The sequence below is a fragment of the Apostichopus japonicus genome, chromosome 17, assembly GCF_037975245.1.
Source record: "Apostichopus japonicus isolate 1M-3 chromosome 17, ASM3797524v1, whole genome shotgun sequence".
NCBI classification, from domain to species: domain Eukaryota; kingdom Metazoa; phylum Echinodermata; class Holothuroidea; order Aspidochirotida; family Stichopodidae; genus Apostichopus; species Apostichopus japonicus.
This window is the reverse complement of record NC_092577.1, coordinates 33,057,772-33,080,496: the sequence shown is the minus strand read 5'-3', so window position 1 is coordinate 33,080,496 and position 22,725 is coordinate 33,057,772. Positions and strand designations below refer to the sequence as shown.

At 38.4% G+C, this 22,725-nt stretch overlaps 2 protein-coding genes across 2 annotated transcripts; one reads left to right on the top strand and one right to left on the bottom strand.

Annotated features, from left to right (window-relative positions):
• The first annotated feature begins 927 nt into the window (after positions 1-927).
• LOC139984839 (uncharacterized) lies at positions 928-8,687 on the top strand. Its single transcript, XM_071998938.1, has 6 exons — positions 928-2,288; positions 3,774-3,928; positions 4,820-4,935; positions 5,801-5,932; positions 6,580-6,641; positions 7,377-8,687. The coding sequence occupies exons 1-6, from the start codon at positions 1,423-1,425 to the stop codon at positions 8,029-8,031; spliced, it is 1,986 nt and encodes a 661-aa protein (XP_071855039.1). The 5' UTR covers positions 928-1,422; the 3' UTR covers positions 8,032-8,687.
• A 1,242-nt stretch (positions 8,688-9,929) lies between these two features.
• Positions 9,930-21,390, bottom strand: LOC139984840 (C-type lectin domain family 4 member G-like). The gene is made up of 5 exons (XM_071998939.1): positions 21,166-21,390; positions 19,772-19,891; positions 18,186-18,578; positions 12,138-12,350; positions 9,930-10,853 (listed from the first exon to the last, which is right to left on the bottom strand). Exons 1-5 carry the CDS (start codon positions 21,236-21,238, stop codon positions 10,675-10,677), a joined length of 978 nt encoding a protein of 325 aa, XP_071855040.1. The 5' UTR covers positions 21,239-21,390; the 3' UTR covers positions 9,930-10,674.
• Between the last annotated feature and the right edge of the window lie 1,335 nt (positions 21,391-22,725).

The following is a 22,725-nucleotide window of genomic DNA, read 5'->3' as shown; positions in this document are numbered from 1 at the left end:
GATATCATTTTATAATGGTAACCCAAGCTTTGCATCCGACACGCAACGTCATTTTCCTTCCCCAACCCCCACGTTTGTTTCCACCTAACAGTGATACATCTTGCTTAGTCAATTACTGCTGTCAGTTTCAACAAAGCCATAGCAGGTCTCGAAATATATCTATCCCACCTCCCCTTCCCCTTCCCCCACCCCCACCACCCTCCCCCTCCTCCTCCTCCCCAAGAAAAACAAAAAAGAAGAATGGCTGTATATGCACCCCTGGCTATAATTCCTGGGGGTTAAATTCTTTACATTCTTTGGGGAATATGTGTCTCTCACGTGGGAGAATTTTCACGCCCACCCCACGATGACCCACCCCCTCCCCCATGCTCTCGATTGGAGTTATCTTAAAGTGTGTTAACATCCCTATATAAATACGATATAGTTATAACGTACCTGTTCGATATTGGGAAGGGTGTGGGGCGGTGGTGACTTTTGATGTTTTGGATAAAGAGTGTTTTGTAGGAAGGATAACGGTTACTCATGTATTCTTGTCTGTTCTACATATGGAAACTTCTCAATTTGTGAACTAATTGAATATGAATAATACGTTTATACATTTGGCTATTACTAAATCAGACTAAAAACGACGTCGTACATCCTTCCTTCACTTCACTGAATGCAAACATTATATGCACATTCTTCCCACGATACTTTTATAACCACTTTAATGTTTATTCACACTTCTAAATAAATCTCTCTCCTTGGTATCTATCTACATTGTTTGCATTTCACATCGGTTTGTGTCGAACTTTAGCTTGGATATTTTCTCCCACTATTACCATTTCCTGGACAAGACGCGAAGGAAAGGGGAAAAAAAGCTTAAAGACTTAACGAGGAGTTAATCCGTCATGTTTTTTAACCGCGCCTATTCATTCGTGGTATATAGGGTCAAATTAGGGTACTGTTGTTGCACAGCTGTCAATCATTCAAATGAGGGCAAGAGTCAGAGGTTCTCCATCCAATGAAAAGAGTCTATTTGTGCTGGTCACACGCAGCACTCTTCCTCTGAGAATGCGCCTCAATTAACTTTGATTTCCCATTTCGATTGAAGCTTTCATCGTAGTAATATTACGTAACGAGTGAACAAGCTGCGAAGCGTATAGTGTTATGTTATACTATTCTTGTATAGTGCATGGTGTGAATTCATAACGGTGTGCAGGAGGTGTCTTCAAGTTCACTGCCTTGTATATGTATATCGAAGAGGAAAGGACTTCAATGGAAAACTTATAGAAACTGACCGGAGTTTCTTGCATGGATAAACCACCAAACACCGCGATATCCTCAAGTATTTAATTTTACTCTGCGGAACTCGTTATTTACTCTCTTTTTTCCTGTACATTTTTGGAGTTTTTAATATTTTATTTATAACTTCCACTCATCATGCCTGCAAATTATTGTACGCAAACTGACGGTGGGAATTTCATCAACTCATCGGAAAGCGAGTCGTCTTCGTGTGCAATTCGTGGAACCGTCGATATGTATCGACAAAATCCGGAAACTGACGTCATTCGTCCTGATTCTTCTTCAATTGGTTCTTCGCCAGAACAAACAGTTCCGTCCATTCATCCAGTTTTCCCACCTACATATTTCCACTCATCAATTACTCAACAAGATGGCGGTGGATGGTACCCTAATTGGCAACGGGAACCAACTCGTCCTTCGTGCGAATTCGGACGATCATCTGAGCCCAGCAGCTTTAATGGACAGTTTAACAATAACGCCATGGTACCTCGTTACCCTCCGACACCGTTTATGACAGGTGGACCCGGTCAGAACTACCAATCGGGTATGCAGTTTCAAGGTTATGCTCCATCGTACCCGGTCATGTCTTTCCTACCATACCACTATGGATACCCATCGTTAGCCGGTCAAGATTATACCTCCCAGCTCCCACCACAGAACGAAGCTCTTTGCCTTAAAAGGAAAACTGAAACCTTGAAGGATAAACTACCAACTTCAATACATGCTACCGTGGAAGCTGGTACCATCGATCTTCGGGACACGCGAGACGGCTGCTTGCTTACTCCGAACAGATCCGATCCAAAGACGAGCGTCACCGAAGAACAGCCGAACACATCGTCAGAGGAACACGATGACGATAGAGCCTCCAGGTCACCCCCGATATTACCACCTTTAAATGAAATGATTATCTTGCCAACGAAGGCCTCTGTGTTTCTTTGCAATCGTGAATTATGGCTCAAGTTTAACAATCATGGCACAGAGATGATCGTGACGAAACAAGGAAGGTAGGACATAGAACGGTTTTTTTTCGCTGTCATTTTAAATCATAACCTACACCCCCCCCCCCCCGGCACTTCCTGTCAATTCTTAGCCACTCAGAACAACCTCTCCCACGTGAAAGGCTATTTCTCATATAAAATATTTAAATTTATAGAAACCTTATTTTAGGAGGTTTGGTGAACCAGTGATGCTTTCATAGCCACATTAAGGATCAAGTCACATGGATAATGTTAGCTTTTGTTGCAACGACATGGACAATATCATAGCGGGATATGGTACATCATCTAAACACTTCGTGCACGCGTAGTTTAAATGAAGTATCACTTTGAGAAGACATGTGTGGCACAGCCACATAGTCTTCTTGGGGGCGGGGGGGGGGGGGTAGTGATATATATATATATATATATATATATATATATATATATATATATATATATATCTTATTTTATTATATTATTTTGTATTACTTAATATTATTTATATATTATATGTCTGCATATAAAGCGGGAGGCCCGGGTTCGAATTATATATATATCATATATATATATATATATATATATATATATATATATATATATATATATATATATATATATATATATATATATATATATATCGTATAAATATATATAACTTATTTTATTGTATTACTTTGTATTACTTAATATTATTATATTATATATTTCATGCATATGCGGCACAACCTGGACAAAAGAAACTAATTGAACATTATTTCATAACTGCAAATTATAGCACAATTTACATCTGAGCACCCCCTATAGCTTTACAATATTTCTCAAATGGTAAGGGTTACTCAATACTTAACACAATAAACAGTGGTTGCACTTGGTGCTCAAGAAGTTACAACAAGTACACATGACAATAGGCACCAATAGTCAGTGGCACCAAAACAGACGCTAGATAAACTATATTGCAACAAAGACACAAAACCTCACAATACACTGTTAGAATTCCTTTCAAAGTTTTAGAATATCTATTTCCCTTGTATTCATGCTTTTGTGATAATGTTTGTGTTCATATACAGCTTCATGGTGCATAACAGTAAACTAATAAAGTGACACTTGCCTTACTTTATTCCTTTAAAGCATCCAATATAGGGGATAAAAAGTGATGCAAATGTGAGAATACCAAGATTTTTTTTCGCTGCATGGATAATAATCTGGGAAATAGTAATAATAATTATGATGACAAACCAACTTTACTGCTGCAACCCCGTAATAAATAAATGGAAGAATCCGACTGGTGAGATGAAAGAATTGATCCAGCAAATTTCTAATCTTCACGGACTGGGTGAGAGGGGTGGCAGGGGGGGGGGGGCGACTATTCTCGCATTTAAGGAAAAGAAAACTAAGTAAACATATTTGGTTTCTGAAAGAAGTCACTGTTACAACTCTTCATTTCGCTCCACCCGCACCCTTAACTGTACATTTCATAATTCTGTATATTTGTCTAATTTCTTTGGTATGTAGGCGGATGTTTCCCCAGTTGTCGTATCGCTTCACAGGACTCGAGCCAGAGACTAAGTACAACGTCATGGTAGATATGGTTCTCGCGGATCCCAACCAATGGAAATTCAGTTGCGGAAAGTGGGCAATGTGTGGACAAGCGGAAAGTATCCCTAAATGTGAGTATACATAATAGGTAGTCAGTATAGGCCCCAAATTATAGAAGGCTATGATTGCTAGAAGAATTCAAAAAGTACTTTCCTGGAGGTCTTTACTCTCAAAATTGTTCTCAGACATTTTTTAAGGATTACACAAGATGACTGAATGTCACAGTGAGGAAAATTTCCTCGAAGGTTGTAATAAAAAGAGTCTAAGAATGTTGACCAAAGGTGACCATATTTGAATATCTAGTATATTTGGGGCCAATACTGCAAACCTTTAAATTAGAAGTCTCCCGTCATGGGTGATTCCATTTGGAGTTAGGGTAATAGCAGACATTTAGTCATATATTGTTCTCGGAAAGCTGTTCCGTTAATAAATCAAAATAGATAAATCAATATATTGAATTATAATATTTCTTGCTAGTAAATTCCTTTAGTTTTAATTCCTATAGAATTAAAATGATATAACATTCTATTGTTTTCTAGAATGAAGCGTCACTAAACATTACTTATTATCCCAACTCTACAATGGTCAGATCAAGAGCTCTTATAAGTCAATTACTACTTTGGAAGACATCCATTGCATAATTATTGTGTTGATCCCCAAAGTTTAGCAAACCTGTTTTAAGGTCATCAGGAACGACCAACATTATGTAGGAAATTGACAAAAATGTTGTTACGCAATCAACTTCAGCCATTGGAATATTCCTTGATGTGGTTCAGGCAAACTTAATTAATCCCATTTAACTTAATTTATTTATATTTAATTGAATAGTAACATAGCAAACCTCTACCTGTCCAGTGTTGGAAAAAAAAATTGTGTTTGTTGGATAATTATGATAGTAAAACGTTAACTAATGTATTGATTTATAACATCATGTATTGTTTTATTTTTCTTACTATTATTAGCAAGTAACGTCTACGTCCACCCAGATTCACCAGCTACGGGGGCCTATTGGATGAAGAATGAAGTTATTTTCAGTAAAATTAAACTGACCAATCACAAAGGAAAGAACGACAAATTTGTAAGTTTCTAGCATAAATGATTTTGTACACAGACTATACACTTCACATCGATCTTAGTATAAGTTTTACTGAATGAAAACACGGGGGTGTGGCCAAACATCTTAGTAACAATGACAACAATAACATGAGGAAGGTTGAGGGATGAGGTAGGGGAGGGAGTTTGGAGGAGAAATGACTTTGTAGTTTTTCCTTTGGTATAGTGCTCAATCACATACGTATCTTTAAATTGTTAGCGCTACTTAGTAGTAATATGTGGAGAGGCAATTTTTAAGTCTAGGCTTTTCAAACAGGAAGTTATTAATAATTGCGGTGATAGTACATTAGGGAATTCTAGGTGAGGTTTTAGGGTCAGTTTACTTCCGGTTGGAATGAGTGGACAAAAGCAAATTGTGTTTGATAATTTGACGCAAACATTGGTATGCTTACAGGGTTAAACATTCGAATCGTACTGTATTGGAGTCCCACGACAGACGCCATGTGAGCGAGCGCGGTAAGTGGGAGAGAGTTGGGGATTTTAGTGGGGGGGGGAGGGTTGTCTATGGGTACATGCACCGTGACCCCTCCCCGTCCTTCACTGAAATAAACAAAGAATCGATTATTATGGGTTAAGTTGCCACATTGTAATCCGGAAAAACAAATGCTCAAAACAATGTGTATTAACAAATATGGCTATTAATAAATTTACATAAAAAAAAACTTACAAAAGAAAAGAAAAAGACTGGTAGCTTTAGTAATAAATACACATGAGGGAAAACAAAAGCATAATCAGGGAAAATAATAGGTCTTATTAATCATTAATAATTTTTTCCTTTTGTCTATTATACACATCTGATTCATTGGTTGTTCATTTTCCTATATTTATAGATTGTTCTCAGTTCCATGCACAAGTACCAGCCCCGTATTCATGTTCTCGACGTCACAAACAGCAGGACATTACAGACGCACAGTTTTGCAGAAACTCAATTCTTTGCCGTCACCGCTTACCAGAACACAGACGTAAGTTGATATTATTTACCGTCAATAAAGTGGGTGTGGGGGGGGGGTTGGGTGGGGGGTAGATGGAAGCTGCAGGAGGGGTAGAGTATAGGTCTATTTTTGTCATTATTTTTGGTGTTAATCCCACTCTGCCAATTAACGTTCCATCTGATACTTAAAATTAGAAATCAACTTTGAGTGTAAGAACTAAAAATTACAATTCACATTATAACTGTTGCCCCTTCATCCGTATCCCTTCTATCGACCCATATCCCACCCACCCTACTACGGTACCCCAGCATCCACCAAGAGAGCTTCCAGTATTTGAGAACCATCGTTCTTTGATGTTTAGTTAATAACATGTTAAGGTTTATAGTATATAGATAAGTTCGATTGGTTGATTGATTGATTGATTGACTTTTTGCAGATTATGTCTTCATCACTACCTATGACTTTCTTCCTTCATCCTGAAACATCTTGTTTGTACTGTCAGTTTTAAGATGAAATGCATGCAAACTATCATGTTGACCTTATACCCTATTCCTCCTATGCCCACCCATAACCCACCTCACCCCGTACCCCACCACTCCTCCGACAGAGACCCTTCGTACTTAAAATCTTCCCTTCAGTGTCTTTAACACGAATATATCCATATCTATTTCTTGCAGATTACCCAGCTTAAGATAGACTATAATCCATTTGCCAAAGGATTCCGTGACGGCTATTCCACGTAAGTTGACAAACCTCTGTCTCTGTCTCTCTTATATAGTTGAAGTTATTTCTTCTATTTTCTGAATACTTTTTTTGAGTTAATTTGTGTGAGAAAATTTAAAATCCGGTAAATTTTGAAAATTATTTTTTGTCTGTCTAGGTCGGTTTCATTCAAAATATTGTATGAACATTCAAGAATATTGAAAATCTACAATTTGAATTTAGTGAAACATTGTCTGGGCGACCAAATATTGGCCATGGAATGGAGTCGTTATTAACGCAACACTTATCTTTCTGCATAGAAGTAATGTCTTAAAATGCGTGCTGACGCCAGCGCGTGATGGCTTTGTTGAGACTGTTTAGTTAGGAAAGTAGAGCAGATTTTCAATGACTTTTTCTTTTTTGATGATGAATAGCGCCACCAATCCAGGACCAATTTTTTACATGAAGTAGAATACCTCTTATCAGTCGAGAAATAACAGTTTCTATATATATTGCTAAGCATTGCAGGGAAAAAATAAATTGGATGTTGCCCCTCGTTTCCTCAATTTTTACTTTTGTACCACTCTCCTTTGTTGGGGTGGGGGAGGGGGAGGTGGTGACGGTGAACGCATAAGTTATATTTAGTGTAAAGGTATGACAGTATGCAATGTTTTCCACAAGACAAAAATCCACTGTGTTTTGTAATTTAACAATTAAAGTAGTGAAGACAAATATTCCTGTCACTTACGTTTCTATTTTGATGCTACAACAGTTTTGCGACACGAGGTAACATTGGAGGCCAGCCATCACCACCCAACAGTAGTTTTCCGTCGACACTGAACGCAACGTCTGCATCGAACCAGTACGAGAATGGCCTGTTCAGTTTGCGCCATCTTGCAAACGATCGTTCGCACGTTCCCGTGACAACCATTCACCATCATCATCAGCAGCAGGCAGCTTTCCCGCCACAATTCGACCGGAGTCATAGTGTTGAACAAAACGACCCTCATTCGTCGGTTATCGAACAATTCAAGTCCTCGTTTCCACTCACGTCTCCCGACTCGACGCAAAGCGGTATGTATCAACGGAATAGCGCCCTCTCTTCAACAGATTCATTCACAGGAATGAATGGCCAAGTGCTACCGATTAACCAATCGATTGTAACACACGACACGAACCAACGAAGTGAACAGAACGTCGAACCTCAGCATGATGACGACGAGGTTTTCATCCAGCCTAATAAACGACAACGGGTTAACCAGCTGGGAATTGAGCACGAATCGAACGCCATTTTAGAGGGCGCTTGTTTTAATGGTGGTTCTGAACAATCTTCTACGTACGGCTTCAGTGAAGTTCCTACACATGCGCAGAAGCAATCCATTGGTAGTTGCTCTGACAGCTCTGATGCTTTCCAGGTCGCGATATAAGTCATATCGTACTTGATGGCCATATTTTCGGTCCTGTTCAAGCTTCTTGTTTGTTTGTCTAATTCTGTCACGTGACTATATAAACACATATCGGGTTTTCGTGTCGCGTAAGTTAGCAAACGGACTCATAAAAATCTCTCTGAAATTAACATGTTTACACAAAAAAGTATGTTGCATGATACAGGCTCGTGAGCGCTGGCCAAACGCTGTCATTTAGGCACTCATTTATTGCTTTTCTCTATCTTGCCTAAACTATTTTTTGGGTAACGTTTGATCGAAATTCTGTTTTGTTATCTCATGAAATAGTGAAATATGCCTATATAAGGGGGTCCTTGGGGTCAATTGTATCTCGAAGTCAAATGCTATTGTCATCACTTCCAGATAAGAACAACCAACGTTCTAGCTTGAGGTTGGGAATTAATTTTTTCTGTCTTCAAAAATAATTATTATTTAATTGTTATAGTGTTGAAATCAAAACCATTCCTTTTTGAAGTATTCCATGTCAAATTTAGTCTTCTACGTATGCACACAAACGATAATTAATGATATCTGTGTTATAAATATATATCTATATGTATAACTATATATGTATCTATATGTAACTATATATATATATATATATATATTTATATATATATATATATATATATATATATATATATATATATATATATATATATATATATTTATATATATATATTTATATATATATATATTATATATGTACCGTATATAATGTACCGTGTATGTGTGTGTTACTTAATTTTAATTTAGGTTAGTAAATTGCATTTCTTGCCAGTAATTGTTGAGGTTTATGTATACAAGCGAAATGTAAGACCATTAACGGGTAAGAAATATGTACCAATAAATAGCATTTGTTTAGTTCAGTTCATATCAGAATATATATATAAAACCGTTTGCGTAAGCAGTGAGAGCCGTGATATATTAGCTTATAGGAGAGGTGTGGTTATGGGGTTAGGGGTTAGATGTGGAAGGAGTAGAAATCTTACAAGCTTCTTACAGTTAAGCAAGTAATTGGTGTCCTGTTCTCATTATTAATGTTTCTTTCTGAGACCTAAACAAGTATTCTATATTCTACTACAAACTATATTTTATTGAATTGTTGAACATAAGGTTGGTGGAGGTGGAGAGCGGGGGAGATGAGTAAGCTTTATGTAAGGTTATATTTACGTATCACTTGACATGTTTCCGTGAAAATGTTCTTGCTGATTTTTATTTTCTCCCGGTATTCATGTCTGAAATATGGAGTGATATTCCATTAAGCATTATTCCATTAAACATTAAAGTTTTGCAATAAACAGAGTAAATTATTGGAAAAATGTTTACACTCGATTGTCTTTGATCTTGTTATGGAAAACGGTGTTGTGTGTGTGTGTGGGGGGGGGGTGCTTTATAACGTTCATGTAGAGGCGGCGGAACCTGGGAGCCCAAGGGGCACATGCATGCCTCCCCTAAGCCCAATTTTGTGAAGATCGTCTCAGTGGCTGTTTCCATAAAGAAGGTGCTCCTTTTTGTTACAATACAAACGAACCCACAAACCTATCCCTCTTTCCATTTTCCTAATTAAAAAGTGCCCTTTTAAGATTCCAAAGTGCTCTTTTGTCAGACAATGAGAAGGAAATGTAACTACAAAGTGTCTTATTGCAAAACATTCTAAATTTGTGGTAAAGAATGCACAGAGAATCCATGTTGTTTGAGAGTTTCGAGATGATTTTGTGGTTTATCCGCTCATCCACTTTCCCTCCCGACCCCCCACCCCTTCCCTTCTACCCCAAGTTCACGACATCCGTCGCTTCTTTGTTCCTCCCATCGATCATGGAAGGATCACCGAGTCAGGAGATAACAAGCAACACACATTTTTCCACTGAAAAGCTGCAGAGGTTTAATTAATTTTTATTTTCAATTTCCAATTGTCCAATGCTCGCCTTTCGTTACGTAATACATAAATTTAACATATTACATACACCAATTGGAATGCATCGATATTACTTAACTCTATGCCTTGTTAGCAAGCCAACGAGAGATTTCATCAAGGGTAAATAAGTTTGTATAAAATTACAGCATTCCGGGAGTGACCTTAACCCCCTCCTATACCACTCACCTCCCCTCTTGCATAAACACAATGAACAACAAGTTATAAACAAATGATGTTGTATAGGTCGTGGGGCGGGGGAGGGGGCGAGGGCAATGGAAAATGGAAACATCAAAGGGTGATATTTACAAATGGGATCCTTTGGAAATGATTTCGTAATTGCAGCTACCATGAAAAACAGTCTGTAAAAAGCGAAAGATTATTTACAAAAAAGGAAAAGAGGAAATATTAATAGTAATAATTTAATTTAAGCAAATTCATAACAGTCCAATTATGCCTATATATTACGGTACTAAGATTTTTTTAGAGATTTATCCAAGCAAACAGAAACAAACAGAAATGCGCCACTGAAGATGATAAAAATGCCGTGGTAGGTATTTACGATGGCATTATGTTTTATAGCTCTTACAAAATAACCAAGACGAGAGTTTTATTATTATCTTTTTACGGTATATCACAATCTTTGATTTTATATACACTCTAGCGCCGGGAACCTTTTAGTTTGACTTAGGATTAGTTGTTAAAAAGTTTCAAAGAGCGGGCATCTCACAGACGAACGGCTTTTTCATAATACAAAAATGATCATTCCACAAGCCTTTTCTGACGTAATTAATCTCCACACAGTTTTCTTTGCCACTAAAATTATTTGGTTCCAGTTTTCTCCAATTTGTGAATGTTTTCTTGTCTCCGTTGATCCAGAAGAATTCCTCTGTAAAACGAAATGAATATATTTAGAATAAATAAAAAAAAATATGAGATATGAAATCGAATCAAGTTTAATGTTATTCCCGCAGCTCACATGAAGTAAGCTTATAAGAAGTCAAATATTTGGTCTAAAACAAAAATTGAAAAAAAAAATCTCGAAGGACATTAAAAGAAAAATGTATTAATTGCCAAGTCGTAAGTGTTATCTCCGAAGGTCGACTTTGCATTACAATAATTTCGACTGTTTATCTCGTACCCGTTAGAACCTCACATTCTTAAAGAATTTTCTAGAGCGAAGATATGTTTTTATCTTTGTCAACACTGATTATATTGTTAAATTATGTATCTGACAACAGCAGAATGAATGATGTCATCAGGGCACTTGAGCTCTAAGTGATTTGTTGTTCTTTTTAATGTGTTTCATCATATATTCACAGAGCGGGAAAATCTCATACAAAAGAGTTGATTTTGATGAAAATCTAGATACGAAGAATATTGAAAATTAAAATCATGTTAAAAACGAACATACGTGTTGCCGTGATGACATCACAAACCACCCATTGAGAGCTAATTCCTGCAGTGAGGGAATGGCTTAGGCTGTCAAAATATGTTACATTCAATCAACCATATCTCGAGTTATGGACAAAATATTGAGATTTGACTTCCAACTAACAGTCTATATGGAATATTTTTTCCTCTCATTTTTCTAAGCACCACATTCGCTGTCACGGGAATACCTCTTTAAAGGCATTGAAGACTCGTCCCAAACCGCGTGCCGCCATCTGCAAAAGTTAACTTTTCCGTTGCTTGCAAGTGAAGTTTTTTTCTTGTCGCTACAAAATTCAGACAGTAATAAAACAGTGATACCTTCTATCTTTTATCTAGACCTGAGATGTCCATTGCTGCTATGTACACTGTGTTGTGGGTATTGACCGTAGCTGTATGTACTGACTGTACACTAGTGTCTATTTACCGACGGTAGCAAGCTGTGTGTGTATTTTCTGGGATCGATGGTGGTGTCTAACACTTCTGTTACACCTCATACGAAACTATAGGTTAGATTACCGGCATGAGACGTTTCTTTGTGCGCGAGTCTTCAATGCCTTTAAGGCAGAATCTTTGTTTTGATATGGCATACCGGCCGACATATGGAATTCATGGTAAAAACCATGCTCCCCAACCTTCAAGTGAGGGGGGGGGGGCTGGTTGGAAGAGAAGTTAAATATGTCAATTTAACCAATGGATATATTTTATGAAAGCATCATCTTTAACATCAGAGTTTACTTACTGCTGTTATGGAATTTTCTCGACGCGCCGATCCAGGCTCGATTTGATTCTGCTACCATGGCAACAAGGTCATTTTCTTGGCTGCTGTGTATGACAGCAAGGTGACCACCGATGGATGCCTTGGAACAATAGAGGGCAGCATCCGAGTACTGCATCACCGTGTCAATCAATCGGTAACATGAACCTTCGAAGTAGACCCAATTTGGCTTACATACTGGACAAATAACAAAAAAAGAAAAAAATAATAGGCTAGTAATAAAGTGGGTAGGTAAATGAGTGAAAAAAAGCAATTTTGAAAGTATATATAGGTGAATCGCACGGGTAAATTTAAAGCTTAGGAGGTCATTAATTTAGTACATTTCGATTATTAAGTGTTAGGTAATTATGTAAGTGTGAAGAAGGCCGGATGGTTTCGCTGTATGCAATGTCTGTGTGGGGAGGGGTATGTATATGGTGTTCTGAATTAACGCGTAGGTATACAAGAAGAGGCTTGCAGTTGCTAGCGTTATCTTAGGAATAGAACATATAACTGTTCATATATGGTCGAATCCCATATATTAAAAGAGGTATGTACGTTAGAACGGAAGGGGGGGGGGGGGGGGCTAGGGACCATAATACAATTAAATTGCAGCTTTTCAACTACAAAACCGAGATATGGTTTCAGCCTCTGTCACTCCTTCCCCGCTCCCCGCTCCCCCCCCCCTCGCCCCACCCCCTCCGTATATGTGTTCAAGTCAATCTATGCGTGTAGGGGTATAGACATGTACATCATCGGCAAGAGATCATGAACTAACGTTAACGTTGTTGGATGTCCAATTCAACGAATTCAAAGACACATAGGCCTAGGCTATTTAGGTCACAAGAGAATATGCAGCCACTTCATGGATCTTCGAGGGTTACTTCCGGCAGTTTATAGTTTGGATATTTTACATACTTTTACTTGCTTTCTGTTGCCTTCTCCCCCCCCCCCCACTTCCGTCTCCCTTTCCTCCCTCAAGACCCCTCCCCCTCCCACCCCCGTCTCTTAGTATCAGAAAACTAGGGCACATAAAGCAGGATAAGAACGTGATAAGAAGAAAGGGTGCGCGTATGCTCATTACATTTTATGTCATGGGTAGTACTAGTGCGAATTTGTCCTGTAAATCTAAAATACATTTTTCTACAATTATTTGTGTAAGTCGCTACATTTTAGTATTACTGTAGCTACGTCATTCGTTTGTTCGAATAAATGTCAGACTGGTGAATTGTTTATATTTTAAGGGGAAAGTGCAGACTCTTATGAGTACAATGTCAGGCACTAATCTTTTACTGAGCTTCAGTCCCCTCCCTTTCACTTCACCAATCCCCCCCCCCTCCCCAAGCACCACAAACCAATGTCTGAATGATCATCCCTGGTACCATTTAAGTTGAATTCGTTATCACATACGATTCACCTGTTTTGACAAGTAACAAGCCTTTTGGTTGATGGTTCGTTCTCCTCCAGTACTGTTATTTTTGAGATTCACGGCATCAAAAAGTTCATCCAATATTTCACCGGAATCAAAAACAATTCCACGAAAATTATTCGGAAGATATACACAAAATTGTTCTTTTTGTTTTTTTTAACTTTACTCTGTTTGTTGTTCTTTGTTTATTTTATATTTGTCTTCTTACATTTCATCATCCCCATATTACAGTGTAATCCTTCACGTTACCTCGTCAAAATTCATGTCTGTTTGACAGTAATTGGGGGTCCCTGGGTAGTATATATTTAGGGGGCAAAGTTTATTGTCATAAATGGGTAAGTTCGTGATCCTGACTTATACTAGTACCTCCATTGTTAGAGTATAGATGCAATTTATGAAGCATTATCATCGCAGAGCTGTAAAAGACGGTTTTAAAATTTTTATAACTTTGATATGTTTACAATATGAAATCTCTTAACATTCGCAAAGATTTGATGACGCGGATATGTGATGTATATGAAGAGGAGTCGAAGGACTAATATATATGTAATGTATTATACGAACACTTAAGAAGCCAGAGGGGGCGGGGGGGGGAGGGGTAGGTGGAAATATTCTACATAAAAAAAAAGCGCCGCAGGAGAACAAATGTTTATGGGATGAATGGTATTTATTTTCTACCGCTTTTCATATGATCGGTGGATATGAAGCTGCGATATTTGATTGCAGAATGATTTATAAACACACTCGTCAGTAATGGATCCAGGATATTTTGGGAGAGGGGCCAGACCGGGAGAACAGTATCGGTAGACTCCGAAATTAACTATCGAAATAGCAGAACATATAAGAAAATATCGCTAAGAAAGTAAGGAATGACCGCCAGCGCGTGAAAACCCTGTGCTCTATTTTTCATCAAAATCATGCTAGTCGCTAATATCTAATGTCAATAATTTCAGATGCTGACACGTATGATTTGTGTGTGTGTGTGTGGGGGGGGGGGGGGTAGACCTTCTGTTTTCACATTGGATATTATTTTTCTTAATATACAAAAGGGTAAAAGTGTAGTAATGACAACAACATTATCAGATCCGCCTGTCCAAAATTAATAGTTTCCGACCAGAGGTATATCGAGAGCCATGTGGGGTCCTGGAAAATTAGGTCGATGTGTCCCCAATATGCCCTCTTCGTGTTTCCTGGAGTGCAGTTTGAAATGTTAAAACATTCTTTATCCGATATATAATATCTTCCCAGGTCGCCTCCATATTTCTACTCTCTCCCTTATTGAGCCAAGCAGCCCTGTCCCCCCCCCCCCCCCCCCGTCAAGTCAGTGTTTCTGACAAGACCACTCAACCCGTAAACCTCGGAACCTGAGAATGGTCTAGCTTGTTTTTAGGTTGTAATAATGCTTGATTTATGGTCATCCAAGAAATCGATTTGTCATTTGAAACCGTAAAGAGGGTATAATGTCTAAGAACTTTTGACCTTGAAAAATATGTTTGAATGCCAAACTTATTCACCGAAATGCTTAACAGATCTTCCGTCCGATTCGTTCATTTAATAGCCATCGTTATCTCTATTTAAGTAAATGTAATAAACATAACGACCTGTTTATTTATAAAATGTGTAAACTTTTACTAGATCTGTGTCAAAAAGCCATTCCAGGAAGGAAATCAGCACAGAAATATATGACAAGGTACATACAGCTAGGCACTCGTCCTTGTCTATTTACGACACAATTACGTTAGTTCACACAAGGTTAAAAGGGTAAACTAAATCAGTGACATTTGAACAATTTAGCAAATGATTCATGTTGCATTTTCTCACACACGCAACTTGGCAAGAGCTGCAAATACATATTTATATTCATCCAAAATAGAATAGTCAGGCGACTTATCTTCGACATATCTTAGAGATGTCTTTTGAGAATTTTTTCTTTACTTGATTCGTTGTATTCACAAAAGGAAAATACCAAAACATAAATATTTATATATATATATATATATATATATATATATATATATATATATATATATATATATATATATATATATATATATATAGATTTATATATATATATATATATATATATATATATATATATATATATATATATATATATATATATATATATATATATATATATATATATATATATATATCAATTCTGACCAAGCAGAGGAGGAATCATGCGTGAAACTGCTTATGCTGTATGGGAAAACAGGCGCTATATGTTCTGAGAATCCGGTGTTTGTTTGTTTTTATTATGAACATGAAATTTTTCATCGCATCCCGGCGTTAACCCCCCCCCCCCCCAACCCAACCCCTCCCCTCCTCTACCTCGGGCCGTGTCTTGCTCTCTCTCTCCTGATAAGAACAATTATCTTAACATAGTATTTTGACAAATATTGTAGACAACAATGGTGCGTGACTTCACATGTAAGACCCCTCAAGAACTAATTGTGAAGATCAGTCAATCTCTAAGGGATTGTCACATCCGTTCACATCCTCTAACTTTTACTGTATTTCCATCAAATTAAAAAAAAATAGAATATCCGGCAAGTCGATTAGGTTCCAAGCTTAAAGAAAATGATGTGTATACAACCCTTGACATAACAGGCAGCTAATGTTTATTTCAAATATAATATGTCGAATCATTCATGTTTCACAGATGTTTTCAACTTGATGTAAACGTTACGTTTACTAGAGTGTATAAATCCAACAACGTAAATTGACATTGTGTTTATTTAGAATTGTCGTAGATTTTCTGGTCTCGTTGTAAGTTATCTTTGCCTTTTTCTTTGGCCGTTTCAAAGTCGAGCAGCAAAATATACAACATGTTTGACGAACATCAGACGCAAGCTAACGCGATAATATAGAACAGAGACAGGAATGAACCAGGTATCCTTTTCATATCATATTTGAAGTATATGAACCCTCTACCGATTAATTGACGCCATATTGTCACAAGACCTGATAATGATGGCAACAACTCATAAATTTTAAGCATGTTTCTTGTTAATTTGCTTTTGACAAACCAAAGGAAATATAGGCCCTGTTGATAATATGAATAACATGATAGACCACGAATAGTTGCTATGTTTCACGTCCAATTTGGACACCATGGGTCAAGCAGGTTTCACACGTATGATAAACACGGTAACACTGATTTATGTAAAACGAAAAGGCACCTGGCAATTGCTTCATTCATCTAGTTTGATTACTAGTTCATCCCACCGCGTAATTCAAGTGGAAACAAACAAACAAAACAAAACAAAACAATCAAGCAAATGCGTGGTTGACATGTAAGCTGTAACCTGAGATCCTACACGATAACAATTAAACTATGGAAAGATGGGAATGTTCAAAGTTTGGTGATCTCTGACTATTGCATCTGGCAACACTGTTTTGGACATTGAGCCGAACATACCCACTCTTTCCGATAATGAACAACCAGAAGAGGAAGGTAAACGTCTTTCAGGAGAGAAATTTTATTTTGATGAAGCAGTTACACACACACACAAGAGTACATTGACCGGTAAGTAAGTATTCCAAATTTTGGTGAAAAGGAAAATCAACAATGTGATCATGAATAGAAAGAAAAGACATTGAAAGAAAGAAACATATGTTGCCACGGTGACGTTATGCATGATCGGACCACCCAATATGAGGTATTTAGCGGTGTTTGTGATTATCCGGGATTAACAAGTTACCATAATACTAAACTGTAGTTGCGTGACAGGAACTGAAACGTAAAGGGGTCGGAGGAGAGGGGAAGGGGGTGGACAAATTATAAATCCCCTTGGTTGATGTAATGTTTGATGTAAAGGGGATGTAATGAGTTGTGGTCATGTGGTGTTGAAGACGTAGCCTGGTCTATAGGCCCCCGCATCCCCACCTCACCCCACAAAAACCAAGCTATTTAGAGCATTTAATTATAAAATTAGGTTTAAACATGAACACCTGGAAGCGCAGAATTCCCCGACGGAATGTAACAATTATCCCGACTGAAACAATATCCCCAGATTGACGACGAAGGTGGGGGAATGTTACCCTGCCCCCTACGGCAATACGGATAAAAAAATAAGTTCAACGGCGATTAACCAGTTGAGAAGGAACGAGATGAGAAAGGTTATGCCGTTATGTGCTCTTATTGTAGAGGATACCCTTCATGTTACTGTTTCGCCCCACCCCCCGCACTTTCACCGGTCCATGCAAACTGATAAATGGCACCAAAAGATCATGTGTTCTGATGAACGTGTTTCAACTCCCACCTAGTAGACTAAATCGCTGTCCTATAATAATGAAAGTAATAACCGATTATTTTCCTCGTCAGTATTCCCCCTCCCCCCCCTTCCCATCAGGAACTCCATCTAATATGCGAAACGTTTCCTCGAGACGTAGCAGGAAAAAAATGCACGGTGCATGGAGATGGGGCGGAATTGTTCTGAAGGAAATCAATTCCCTCTAGTACAACAGAAGCTGCATAGTCTATGTATCGCGGTCATGGAAATTGCAAACATGCATGACATTATATCAATTAATCGAGGATAATCGGTTATCAGGTTACAGAAAGGCCAACTTAGAAAGGTCAACTTAGGTCAACTTACCGTTTGGCGTAGATAAAATCAATTGGAAGCCATCGTTGGCTGTCGCCGAATCGCTCTCAAAGTACATCCACATTTCACTGACCTCTGACCTCCAGATATTCTCCTTCAGTAGATCGTCATTTCCGGTCAAATTGGCGTACATCTCAAACGGTTTATCTGTGTACTTGTCATGGCCATAGCGGTACTTCACAACGGAAGTGACGTCACGGGGATCTGAAGCGCCCCCTATCACTAAGAAGTCATAATTCCTCTGCAGGTCGAAATGAACTATTTGTAGTAAGAGGGGAAGTCCCATCTCGCTAGCGAAGGTCCAGATGACGCTGGCGTTGTTAGGATATTTGCCCGGCCATCCCGGGGAGGTGACATGAACCGACTGTCCGGGTCCCATGGATGCTGAAAACGAGTAACGAATATACATTTGTAACGCTTCAATCTAACGGAAGTTTTGTTGGTAAGCTGTCAGTGAGTCCCCGTAAAAATCACTTATGTTATAAGTTTGGTTACGTGTTCAGAGAACCCGGCGGAAACTCCGAATAATTTGCACAGCGATGATTTTCATACCTGGTTCCGCCACAGACTGCAATTTCACCAGCACCGTCACCCCCCCCCCCCCCCTCCCATTAAAAAACTGGTGTCGGGTGCCCATAGTTTTCTCAGCATAAATACTTTTAAGACAACGTTTGGTAGCTACCCTCCTACCATCCATCTTCACCCCTACTCAGTCACGCAGTGTATGCATACTTGCATGCCACAGGAGGGGTGAGGGGAGGGGGAGAGAAACAGAGGTACAGGAATGCTACCATGACAGAGCGACATATACGTAGGATAAAGGTCTATATGTTGCTTTGATCTTGATAAATCTTCGATGCTATATCGTTTCTCAAATCCCACTATAATGAGCTTCATGTAATTGACTATCAGTTGTTTTTGTTTTGTTAGTCCGTATAATGAAGAAATTTATGCCCCTTTTAAATAGTTCCAGTTTGCTTTTTTGCAAGTTGTTGATATAACCTATGATATTATTTGGATAAGGAATGGAAGTAGAATCACATCAGTCAGTCATTTTAGTCATAGAACAGCTGAAGAGGGTGTGCCTTAGTTGGATCGATAGAAATTTTCTTTTAAAAGTTAATCAGTAGGTTTGCATTGCCCCAACTCTGAAGGATGGCTGGGGGGGGGGGGGTTGAATGCATGGTACCGATAATTACCACTACATAACACTGACTTGACGTTCGTTTGGGGCATTGGACCGCCATATGCCGTAAATTCATCCCTTTTGAACAATGGCCGATCCTTTGTCTCAAACATGTATCGAGATCCCTGGTTTAATAACACTGGGGTGGGGTGGGGGTGGGGGGTAGTCCATGTAGCGTTAGAGTCAGTTTAGGCCACAACAAAGATTCTTAGCAACATTGCAGTAGCACGTTATATGAAACATGCTAAGATTATCACCAAATTTGCATAAAACCAGCCAATTTAATCCTAACTTAAAAAGAGTCCATCTCGGGAACCATTGAAACAGATTAACCATAATTTTGTTCTTAAATTCTTTGTAATTAATATTTTATTACAACATTAGTACTTACGACATTTACGATGAGGTAACTCATCGCTCCCGTCGGGGCAATCCCACATATGATTGCAGACTTGACTCATAGGTAGAGAAAGAGCGCCATCTTCACATTTGAATGCCATTTTGGCTTGACCTGCAAACAAGGAAGCAATTTTTTTCCTTATGACAATGAATGACACGTTAGGGCAGGGTTTCCCTAACTTTATCACCCCACGAACCCCCTGTGGATGTCAGAGTTTTCCACGAACCCCCAACTTTTCGAGACACGATATGAGTCATTATTATAATATAATACGCATAACAGCGCTTCGTAAAAGATCAAGTATCACATGCACGGTACGGTACTACTATGGCAACATATTAGTATGGAACGCGAAAAGAGTTTGTCGTCGATAGGTACGACTTAAATTATATGATATATCAGTATTTAGTTCAACAAAAGATACTCTAGTTTTGACTTTCAAAGACGTCTCCCGAACCCCCTGCGATGGACTCATGCACCCCCTGGGGGTTCATGCACCCCAGCTAGGGAACCCCTGCGTTAGGGGGTTGAATGAGTTTTTCTTGTTACATTTTCCCCAGCATTTATGTGTTTTTAGATACAAACATATACAACGTATAATCATAATTTAAAATTTTATTCTTCCCATCAGATTTATACGGTTGGTTCAACAACATGAGTTGTAGACTTACCCGTCGTGTGGTGTATAACATGACAAAACAACAAAATTTGCATATTTTTCGGGTCAAGTTGCCAAATTGCACTAAACGTTACATGTTAACGTAAATTAACAAATTGCCGATTTGCTGCGATGCATGTAACTTGATAACTCGAAGAAGAAAAACATATCGCAAATTTTTGACGTATTGTCAAAGTACGTGCAACGGAGCTACTCGAAAATTTAGTAATTTTTTTCGCAATTATTTCCCTTTTATCGTAAACCTTGTCAAACTCGATAAAGTTCGTACTTTAGTTAAGCCTACAAAATAAGCGTTTGAAAATAATTGGACCATTTATAGATATACTTGGTTTTACATTATACTTCAAAACAGCGGTCTGCAAACTTTTAGGACCACGACCCAGGATCTTCCATGAGGTCTGAGCCACGACCCTCCCTAGCCCAACCCTACCCTACCCCAACCCTACCGTATCCATCAGAATGCATGCCAGAAAGCTAGCTTGGCCTATGGAATAATAATAACTTTGCTCTCGGCCAACAAGGTACGAAATATATCGGTCAATTTTGCGGAACAACCGGAAGAAATCTCGCCACCCACCACACGGAACATTTTTGTCGAGACCGACTATGGATCCCTCCACATAGTTTTGCGGGCTGTCGCCTTAAAGGAAAAATAAGTCAAAGCAAAACATTTCATGATGATTTTTAAATTTTTTGTTAAACTTACCAAGCTGAATGAGAAACAGAACAGCAACCAATAAACCAGTAAATGACGTCACATCTGTAAACCCTGGTGCCATCTTCGCGATAAAATGTTCAAATCCGAGTGTTTAGATCAACCAGGAAAGTTAGCAAAGAGAATCAGTCAGAATATCTTCGTACTATACTTCTAAATACGTTGCCAAGATTTAAGTAGCGATGGCCGCCGTTTGGTGCGAAATCTCTATTTTGACTGCTATTTATAACTCTTTCTCGCAATGCCTCTCAGTTCACGCCACACGTACGTGTGACGTCACATGTCACATGTCAAATGTTGCTGCGTTAGCCCACAGCACGTACTTTCAGTAAGTTCCGGAACTAATGGTTACAAAAACCTCAGATTTAAACAATAGTAAGTTCGGATTTTGGCTAACTTACAAGAACGGATTTAGACTTCCGCATGATCGATAAAAATGGTAGAAACGAGAAATAACAATATAGCATTTCCCCACCGGAAAGAACGACATTAGTTACAAGATTATCAAACAAATTTGGCAACTGTTATATAAGTAACTGTGTTTACTTTGGCACACAAGGTATTTATTTCTTTGTTGGTGTAGTTTTTGTATTACACCTTTTAACCCAACGCGATGTTAAACAAATATCCTATATATCACCTCACGTCACTATACAATCCCTTTAGTGAGACTCGGGTGGGGTTGGGGTGAGGGGGGGGGGGGTAAGCTCTTGTATTGCAGAACGACGGACATAATTCAATTGAAAAAAAGGAGAAAAGGGAGATGTAAATATGGCATTACGGTATTGGCAGTTGGTTTCAAGTTATAATATTGCAAGTCAGCTCTCGAGTATAAGTATATACCGAAAACTTGGTAACGGACCTCAAGCCTTGTGTAGTGAGGGTACATGGGTCCAAAGCGGGGGTGGTGTGGTGGGGGGGGGCGGGGGATATTCATATTGGTTGGTTTCACAATCTTTGTTTCTTTCCGGTTACCCTGTATCCTGTATTAAAAAAAGAGAGTTTTATACGCATATCTCAGGCACTGCATTCACAATGGGGTTCATTAGCACATAATAAATAAATAAATAAACAACTAAACAACAAGGACAACAACTTTCCAACAACAACAACGGCGATGTTGCTCCATGCATGTCCCATATCATCTATAGCAAATTAGGAGAGATTTGATTTCAGGTATTTGGTAAGGAAGAACACTTAGAGAGAGGGGTTGGGCGGTGGGGGGGGGTCTCCTTCAGAACGTTTTGAAAAACTAACATTCGTGTAGAAGCAAACAATATCAATTTAAATTGAGTAACGTTATGGTAGTAAACTACCAACAAAAACAAATTAGGATATATATCTCCCCCATTAGTACCCGGAGAAGAAATAAAGAAACAATAGGAACATTTGAGGCTAATGACTTCCAGGAAGTGGAAGGCTGTCTTTAACAATGCATATATTTCCGATGGCCAAAGTTGACTGTTTTAGAAAACAATTGTGTAAGATTTCTACACTAAATTACTAGATGATAACCACATCCTGTAAACACATATCATCTCCGTCAAAAAT